The sequence below is a fragment of the Myotis nattereri genome, assembly GCF_964212035.1.
Source record: "Myotis nattereri genome assembly, chromosome: 14".
Taxonomy (NCBI): domain Eukaryota; kingdom Metazoa; phylum Chordata; class Mammalia; order Chiroptera; family Vespertilionidae; genus Myotis; species Myotis nattereri.
Genome location: NC_138089.1, coordinates 25,724,533 through 25,734,024, shown reverse-complemented (window position 1 = coordinate 25,734,024; position 9,492 = coordinate 25,724,533). Strand labels below are relative to the sequence as shown.

The 9,492-nt window shown below is 47.8% G+C and overlaps 1 protein-coding gene across 3 annotated transcripts; it reads left to right on the top strand.

Annotated features, from left to right (window-relative positions):
- Window positions 1-2,036: 2,036 nt before the first annotated feature.
- RPUSD3 (RNA pseudouridine synthase D3) lies at window positions 2,037-9,481 on the top strand (the record flags this gene model as incomplete). 3 transcript variants are annotated; one of them, XM_081105722.1, is made up of 9 exons in its annotated part: window positions 2,037-2,161; window positions 2,464-2,603; window positions 3,776-3,820; window positions 3,952-4,051; window positions 4,755-4,862; window positions 4,942-5,026; window positions 5,244-5,367; window positions 8,039-8,178; window positions 8,986-9,481. In XM_081105722.1, the coding sequence occupies 9 exons, from the start codon at window positions 2,037-2,039 to the stop codon at window positions 9,175-9,177; spliced, it is 1,059 nt and encodes a 352-aa protein (XP_080961848.1). In that variant the 3' UTR covers window positions 9,178-9,481. The 3 variants fall into 3 exon arrangements, with proteins under 3 accessions (XP_080961848.1, XP_080961847.1, XP_080961849.1); XM_081105721.1 differs by having other exon boundaries at window positions 2,060-2,161; window positions 4,759-5,026; window positions 8,986-9,389; XM_081105723.1 differs by lacking the exon at window positions 2,037-2,161 and having other exon boundaries at window positions 2,360-2,603; window positions 4,759-4,862; window positions 8,986-9,389.
- Window positions 9,482-9,492: the final 11 nt, after the last annotated feature.

Below are 9,492 nucleotides of genomic sequence, written 5' to 3'. Positions count from 1 at the left end.
AAAACAACACACAGGTTGCATGTGACTTTTCCATAGTTGTAACTACAGAAAAGAATCCATTTTGTTTGTTTTTTACTTAGTTCATTTCTCTTGTTGTTCCCTACTTCTGCTTCCTGGTGAATTTCTATAAGTTCTTCACACCTGCCAATCATAACCCAGGCTTGGACACCTTTTCTGATTTCACCTGGTTCCTCACTCCTCGCTAAATCTGCACAGGGTTTATCAAGGTGTGTTGTGATGCTGTGATTTGAACTGTATCCACTTGGTTGAACTTCCTGTGAGTAGTGCCTGGGTCTTGCTGATCTGTGTTCCCCAGTTGCCAGGGCCTGGAATAGAGTTAGCATGAAAAAGATGTTGAAAAGGCCTAGCCAGTTTGGCTCAGTGGATAGTGTTGGCCTACAGACTGAAGGGTTCTGGGTTAGATTCTGGTCAAGGGCACATGTCCGGGTTGTGGGCTCGATCCCCAGTGCGGGGCGTGCAGGAGGCAGCCAATCTGTGATTCTCATTTTTGATGTTTCTATCTCTCTCGCTCTCCCTTCCCTTCTGAAATCAATAAAAAAATATTTTTTTTAAATGTTGAGTAAGTAATGTATTAGATTTATTTCCCATACAGAGCTAATCACAGGACAATTTATGTTTCCAGTTTTGAGGCTTGTTTTGTTTTTGCTTTGATAAATAATGCTTTAGTGAATCCCCTGCCTCTGGACTTTCTCTCCTTTTGGTTTGTGCACCAGGCTGTTCTTCCAAGCAGTTTACTGGATTCCCCTCACCCCTACCCCCAACTCGCCTTAAGACAGTGGCTTTTTGAAATCAGAAGACTTCTAGAATTAAAATGGTAATTAGAAAACCTTAACTTTCGTTCAGTTTTGTCCTGAGATAGCCTCTCTGACCCTGATGAATTTCTTCTCTGCTCTGTGTCTCAGGTTCCCTGTCAACATTAAGAAATATTCAAACCCGTGAAGAATTTTTGTGGGTTTATTTGAGCCAAACTGTCGACAAATGCCGGGAAACAAAATCTCAATGGATTGAGATAATGCTCTGGAGAATGGCAGTTATGCACTGTGTGTGTGTGTGTGTGTGTGTGTGTGTGTGTTAATATATATATTTTTATTGATTTCTGAGAGGAAGGGAGAGATAGAGAGATAGAAACATCAATGATGAGAATCATTGATTGGCTCTCTCCTGCACGCACCCTACTTGGGGGGGGGGGGGGGATCGAGCCCGAAACCTGGGCATATGCCCTTGGCCGGAATGGAACCTGGGACCCTCTAGTCCGCAGGCAGATGCTCTATCCACTGAGCCAAACCCGCTAGGGCTGCACCTTGTTTTATACATTACAATCAAATGGGTTACATGAAACCCATTGGTGATACTTTAGGGAGGTGGGAGAAAGCAAAGTGGGGCGGAGGGGGGAGGGGAAACTCTGGGATCGGATAAAAAGTAAGATGATAGACACACTTTTTACTTAGGTGGGTGCAGGAGAGTTAACAGTCAACAAACTAACTCAATAACAACAAGGCAATCTGTGGTCTCTGCAGACTGGTGCCCGTGCTTTGAGGGGTCTGGAAAATTTGACATTCCAACGATATGTATCACAGGTGCAAAGGGACAACAGACAGTCTCCGTTATGATAAAGATGGGCCTTTTCCAGGTAAGATACTGGCCTAGAACATGACTACCCACCGTAAACTGCTTTCAGTTCCCAACGTTTTAATTTCAGACCATCCTTTGTGGTTCCTATAGGCCTCTGAGTTTGCAAGGCGGCCGTGCAGGCTTCCCTTACCTAGCCAGGTTAGCTTGCGGCCTCTTTCCGTCAACCTTTGGCCCGTTTTGTCGTAGAGAGGCTCTGCGACCCTGACAAACCCCTTCTCTACTCTGTGCCTCCGGCTCCCGAGAAGCACTTCCTTCCAGGCGAAGGCGAACTTCCGCCTTCTCACCGCTCTCAAGCCCCGCCTTCTGGCTTTTCCGATTGACAGTTGATCTGACCAATCAGCGTGCTGTGGGCTAGCGTGGGGCGTGGGCTGCCCTCTGGACACATGCGCACTGATTTCTCAGGGGAAATGGGTGGCTACGGGGTGTTGGGCCAGGTCTGGGGTGGCTGGTGGCGGGGGCCTGGGGTCAGCTCAGCTCGCAAGGTCGCAGGCTTTGGCACCGAGGCCCGGTGATTGCACACACCCCCATACACACTTCCGTGGGGGTGGGAGGGTGGGGCTAGGGGAAGGTGCGTGCGGGATCTGGAGTTAGGAAGCTATGGGTTCCAATGTGGTTCTGCTGTGTGATGGCACATTCGTCACTAGTCCTCTCTGAGCCTCAGTCTTCTCCTCTGTAAAATGGGGCCAGTCGAACCTGAATTTTCGGAGACCTCCGCCCAGGCATTCTGAGGCGTTTGTTAGGATTTAGGATTTAAGAATGGGCGGCACCTCGGTAAACACACTCCCCTGTGGCTTACTCCACCTTTTCCAGGCGTCAGCTGCAACCTCGAGGCTCCAGCAAGCGATCAGGGTCCCTGGGAAACCAGTCCTTCCCAGGACTGCTGCAGCCAGAGAACCTCAGTCGGGAGGAGCTGGTCGATGTGCTGAAGGCATCTGTGGTGGACCAGAAAGGTGAGCGTGAGCGAGACAGCTGCACAGAGGCCGGGAGGGGAGCGTGCTGCCCCCAGCCTTCTGGCCAACTGGATGGGCTCCCCATTAAAAGCCTTTGGGGTCCAAGCCTATTAGAGCAGTGGTTCTCAACCTTCGGGCCCTTTAAATACAGTTCCTCATGTTATGACCCAACCATAAAATTATTTTCGTTGCTACTTCATAACTGTAATGTTGCTACTGTTATGAATCGTAATGTCAATATCTGATATGCAGGATGGTTTTAGGCGACCCCTGTGAAAGGGTCGTTTGACTGCCAAAGGGGTCGCGACCCACAGGTTGAGAACCGCTGTATAAGAGTCATGGGCAGGAATGAGCCACATAATCTCTCTGAGCCTGGGCATTATGGGGTATGGGGTGGGAAGGTGGGAAGAGCTAGAGAGTGTTAAACACATTAGGCACTTCAGAATGGGAATTGCTGTAATAAATTGCTTATTGATGGACAGAACACAGGCGCTGGAGTCGGATCGAGGCCCTGTAATCAGCTTGCTGTGTGGTTCTGGGAAAGTAACAATGAGCCGCAGTCTTCATTCAGCTATTTAATGCTTCTCTTAACTATTTATTGAGCATAGGCTATGTTCTAGACACCAGGCATGGCTATACAAGAGAAATATGGCTCCTGCACTCAGCGAGCCAATATTTTAGTGGGAGAAATGGATTAAACAAATGAACAAGGTAGTTACTACTGATCAGTGCTATGAATAAAACAGTGGTATGATGGTGAGGGACTGTAGGAGTGGGGCCGACATTAGATTGCAGAATTAGGCCTCTCTGCTGGTGACATCTGAGCCAGGATGATATGAAGGAGACAGACATGAAAATCTGGGACAGAAGAAACAGCAAATGCAAAGGCCCTGAGGTGGCAGGAGCTTCCCATACGTGAGGGACAGGAAGAAGTTTAGTTTAGGGTGTGTTTGATAACATGTCTGAGAGTTGTGGTGGGGCCTCATGATAAGATGAATTGAGGCAGAGGGAAGGGGGGTCGGTGCTGGGTGGAGGGGGGCAAAGGGAGTGGAAAAATGGGACATCAGTAACAGTGTCAATAATAAAAATAAAAAAAGATGAATTGAGAAAGTGCTTTGTAAACTCTAACTGCTGCTTTTTCTGTCAATGATGTTCCTGTATGTCTGTCTTAGGACCACTAGTGACGCTGAACAAGCCGCAGGGTCTCCCAGTGACAGGTATGAGCAGGGGAAGGAGATGCACTGAAAGGGGGTTTGATGTCTCTAAGGAGGGAATAGTGAAGAGAAGGGGATGATGGGATAGAGTTGCCTCTGGTGCAACTTGTATTGTTTCTTTCTTTTTTTCCCAGGAAAACCAGGAGAGCTGACATTGTTCTCAGTGCTGCCAGAGCTGAGCCAGTCCCTGGGGCTTGGGGAGCAGGAGCTCCAGGTTGTCCGAGCATCTGGGAAGTAAGTGGTGGGGGTGATTGGACGGTAGGATAGGCATCCATCTAGGGTTAGGGAACAGTTGCTTGGAAAGAAGCCGAGGCGTTTCCATGGCTGGTTTGGGATCATAGAGATAGAATACAAGGTGCAGGAGGGAGCAGACCGATCTGGGTTCAAATCCTCAAGCACAAACTGGCATCTTAGGCAAAGCATGAAACCTCACTGAGCCTCAGTTTCCTTAATCATTACGTAGAGCTAATACTAGTGAGAGCCATGTTCAGTATGCAGACACTTTTCCAAGTCCATACTCATGGGCAGGCATTGCCATGAACTGATCGTCGGTATTCTTTCGTCTGACTGCCATCAATTAGAGATGGTACTTGAGAAGAAATCACAAACTCCTTGGCTTGTGTGTGGGGAATTTAATTATTTCAGAGATAATATATATATAAAGTTAGTAGTGTAGGGCTTGGCACATGGTGGACACTCCGCAATTGGTGGTAATTGTTGTGACACTTAACTCTGAGCTCCTGGGATCCAAGGCGGAGTGAGACACACATTGAGCTGCATAGCCTTCTCAAGCACCAGGGAGCCCTGTTTCTCAGGAGGAGGTCTGGGTTGTAATCTGGTATTACTGTTTGGCCTAAACAGGTCAGTGTGTCTCCTTTTTTTGTGAGTGAGCCCAAGGGACTTTAACTCTCATGACTTGTCTGTCCCCTTCCGTCAGGGAGGCCTCTGGGCTTGTGCTCCTCTCCACTTGTCCCCAGACAGCAAGCCGCCTCCAGAAGTTCTTCGCCTGCTCACGAAGAGCCCAGAGACCCACGGCCACCTACTGGTGAGAGGTGCTGGGAGGCCCCGCGGCCGTGGGGAGGTCCCGCCACGCCGCTCTGTGACCGCCTCCTGCCTCTTCCCAGGGCTGTCACTGATGGGATCCCCGCTACTTCTGAGGGGAAGATCCAAGCAGCTCTGAAACTGGAATACGTTGATGGCGTTGGTTCAGTGAGTCAGGCTCTGGGTGGGGAAGAGGAGGAGACTCTCCAGACATATTACTCTTACAGGGGAGTTAAGGGTATGGACTTCAGGTAGCTGGCTCTCCTGTCTCCCAAAACAGGCACGTGACCACTGCCTATACTTCCTGTCCTGAGTAGCAGGGTGGGTTTAGGTATAGCTCCTGGGTGTGTGTGAACTTGTTCATTCTCGGGGGTTGATACCACAGGTAGTTCCAGTGAAGTCCCCGTCCCGAAAGGACATCCTGGAAGGTGTCAAGAGGACCCTAAGCCACTTCCGTGTGGTGGCCACAGGCCCTGGCTGTGCTCTGGTCCAGCTGCAACCAGTAACAGGTGGGTCTAGAGCCCCAGCCAGCCAGATTTTAGAACTGCATTTGGCTGGGGAGGTGAGGGAGGGGTGGAAGGTGGTAGTGTTAGGAGCAGCCTGGGGAGCATCTGATGGACCCCAAAGGTATATGTGACCAGGCCCAGCTTGTCTTCCATTGTCAATCTAATGATCATTCCTTTGTAGCTCATCAACTTTTTCTCTTATTGATCTCAGGATCTTCTCTTTGTCTTTAGTGTTCTGTAATTTCCCTATGATAAATCTAGGTGTGGGGGTTTATTTTTATTTATGTTGCTTGGGATTCACTGTGCTTCCTGAATCTGAAGATTAATGTATTTCATCAGTCCTGGAAAGTTCTCTTTCTAAATGTTGTGCCTCTTGCATTCTCTCTATTCTCTTCCTTTTCAATGCCTAATACCGTAGACATGTCTGACCTTCTCATTCTATTCCCTATGAACTTTTCTTTCATATTTTTTTGTTTCTTTATCTCTGCTGCACTCTGGGTAATTTCTTTACTTTTGATTTGAGAGAGAGAGAGGAAGGAAGGGAGAGAGAGAAACACCCATCTGTTGTTCCACTTTGGCTGATTCCTGTATGTGCATTGATTGGGATTGAACCCTCAACCTTGGTGGATTGGGACGACGCTCTAACCAACTGAGCTACATGGCCAGGGCCTGGGTAATTTCTTTAGATCTATCTTCCAGTTGAGTAATTTTTCTTTAATTGGATCTAACCTGCAAATTTAACCTATCCATTGACTATATTTTTCACTTCTAGAAGTTCCGTTTGGTTCTTTTATAAATACAAATGGCCTTTTAAAAAACATGTCATGCTTTTTTACCTGTATTATTTGTTCTTTCTTTTTTTTTTTTTTTAGTCTTTAATCATTTTAAACAATTGTGTTTCTATAATTCCACTGTCTGAAATTCTTGAGGGTCTAATTCTGTTGTGTTTCCCACCGACTCTCTCACTTGGTGGATTAGGTTCAGCTGGGCCTCTGTGGTATCAATGCCTAATACCGTAGACATGTCTGACCTTCTCATTCTATCCCTATTAACTTTTCTTCCATATTTTTTATTTCTTTATCTCTGCTGCACTCTGGAAACTCTTTATTGCCTCATTGGATGTGGGCCCTTTGGGAGAGGTTCTGCCTTTGCTTCTGCTGAATGCCTCAGGACTATCACTACTTTAGGATCTCCGTAAATATTAGTTTCAGTTGCAAGTTCACAGATCATTCGAGTAGTAATAGAACCCCAAACCTGTGTGAGAACAGGCTCATGGCTATGAATTTTCAGGGGAATGGTTCATTCCTCTTATCCAGTCCTAAGGTAATCATCTGCCTCCGTTGGTGGCTGGCTTTTTCTCCTGGTCCACCATTTTCATTGGGGCAGCAAGGGCTCATCCCTGGCCTCTGGGGTAGCTACTTGAACCCAGACCCCCTGGAGATCAGGATTGGCAGCACTCCGAGAATAGGTGAACTGTGGGCTCTTGTGTGTTCTGGATTTGTTTTCCTTTTTGTGTTTTGGTCTTGAGCAGTGATTCCCAAAGTGGGCGCTACCGCCCCCTGGTGGGCGCTGCAGCGATCCAGGGGGGCGGTGATGGCCACAGGTGCATTTGTTTTAACTTTTTTTGTATTACCTTTCTATTCTGAGTTCAATAAATAGTTTCATAATTTCAAACTTCAATGTTTCTAATTTACACCTTTCTTTACTATATTTTACGAAAAAGGTAGAAACATTAATACATATATCTTTCTGTTTAATTGCTATTAAAATTTTTAAAAAATTAATTTCCAGGGGGCGCTGAGTAGTATTTTTTCTGGAAAGGGGGCGGTAGGCCAAATAAGTTTGGGAACCACTGGTCTTGAGGACCTTACTTGCCTGTATACCCAGTTGTGTCTTTAAAAGATTGTTGTTATATCTTCCTGGGATTTCTAGGTGGTTTATAGCAAGAGGGTTTTTAGATTATTACCAGACATAGAAGCAGAGTACAGCTCCCGGGTTTAAATCCTAGTTTATGGTGGTAGGCAAGTCACTTCTTTTTGAGCTTTGGTTTTCCAAGATGATAATATGACCCACTTACAGGGTTGTCATGACAAATAAGTTTATATATGTGAAACATTTTGTACCATATCTAGCATATAGCCCCCTCACTTCTGTATTTGTCAAGGTACTTTTGGTTGTAAGTTTCCCAAAAGCTAGTTCAGATTGGTTTAAGACAAAAAAGAATTGATTGGATCACATAATTTGGCTGGACCAGAGGCTCAGAGGATGTCATCAGGAAGCTGTTTCTCCACTTCTTCTTCCTCCCATACGTTGGCTTCTTTCACCTACAGGCTCTCCCCTGGTGAAGGTGGAGATGGCCAGGGTTCCAGCAGCTCCAGGCTTACACCGCACCAGTTCAGCACCCCAGCAGGAAAGAACATGCTTTATACTCAGTAGCTTCAACAATGAATTCAGGGTTGCCTCTCTTCATGGGTGAATCTCACAGGCCAGGTGGATTGACAGCTGTGACCTGGTCATGTGCCCTGCTCTGGAGGCCCGGGCAGTAGCATCAGCCTCACGAAAACCACCTGACCTGAGAATGGGGATGGTGTTTCCCTGGAAGAAATGGGAACAGACGATATTGGGTAGGACAGAGAGCAGCTGCTAACCGTCTGGTCTCTCTCCTATCTCCTAGTGTTCCCCAGTCAGCTACAGGTACACATGGTACTACAGCTCTGCCCTGTGCTCGGGGACCACAGGTATTCAGCCCGCGTGGGCACTGCCCTGGGCCAACGCTTCCTACTGCCAGCGGAGAGCACCAAGCCCCCAAAACAGGTGCCCAAGCTGACCTGTCTTCTGCCCTCTGGGGGTGGGCTGGGGGACGAGGGTGGGCAGATCTCCAGACCTTACCTCTGCAGCTGGGCACTGGGAGGCAGTCCCTCTTGGCTTCCAAAGCTACTGTAGTCCTGTCTTGCTGTATGGCCCTGAGCAAGTGACACCCCCCGTCTTGGGCCTCATCTGTCCCATCTGTTCACCAAGAAAGCTGAACTAGCTGATTTCTAAAGGCCCTTCTACGGCTGCTGTTCTTTGAGTCTCTTTGGTAAAAGGGATAAAGGAGGTTGTGTATTAGGTAACTATCAGTTCTAACAGGCTAGCCCCAAAATACTAGACAGTCTTTAACACATTAGTTTCCCTCCATGTTAAATCCAATGAATGGGGGATGGGACAGAGGTGGGCTTTGCTCCAAGGAGTCACTCAGACCCAGGCTGTTGCTATCTAGCCAGCAGGTAAGTGGGGACAGTGCAGGTTCATGTGGGAGATTTTCATGGGCCAGGTCTGGAAACGGCATACATACGAACACTCCCATTCCATTGGCTAGAACTCAATCACATGTCCTCACCAAACTGCAAGAGGGGCTGGGAAATGTAGTTTAGCTCTATGCTCAGGCAAAAACTGATCTGATGAACCCCTAGCCAGTGCCTGCCATAGTGAGCGTGCATGAGTGTTCACATGTGCACACGTAGAAAGGAAATTAATAACTACTGACATGGAGGGGAGGAGGAAGTACTTGGCCAACTCCCATTTTGGTTAGAGCTGGTTGGAACTGACCTGGCTGAATGCTGACATCCTCTCCCACTGCAGGTCCTGGATGAGGCCCTCCTCAGACGCCTCCACCTGACGCCGGCCCAGGCGGCCCAGATGCCCTTGCACCTCCACCTGCACTGTCTCCACCTCCCAGGCACCAGGCCCAGGGATGCCCCCATAGAGCTTTTGGCACCTTTGCCCTCTTATTTCTCCAGGACCCTACAGAGCCTAGGGCTCTGCCAACAATAGTTCTCTTTCTGTTCCTACTGAAAAGTGGTGGGTGTCGGGGGACTGCAGGCTGGAGGAGAATGAGCTCAGTGTGCAGCATGCGGTAAGGTCATGGTTTAGGGCTCTGTGGTTGGACTAACCTAAGATCACACCCTGGCCAGGCACTTGCTGTGTAATGTTGGACAAATAACTTCACCTCTCTGGATTTGAGATAATAAACGTACCTAACTCATAGTATGGTTTTGAGGATTTGCTGAAAAAGTAGATGTTTACAATCGACCATGCTTTCTGTTGACCTTTTACCAAATAAAATTATTAGCAGGTTCTAGGTAGACA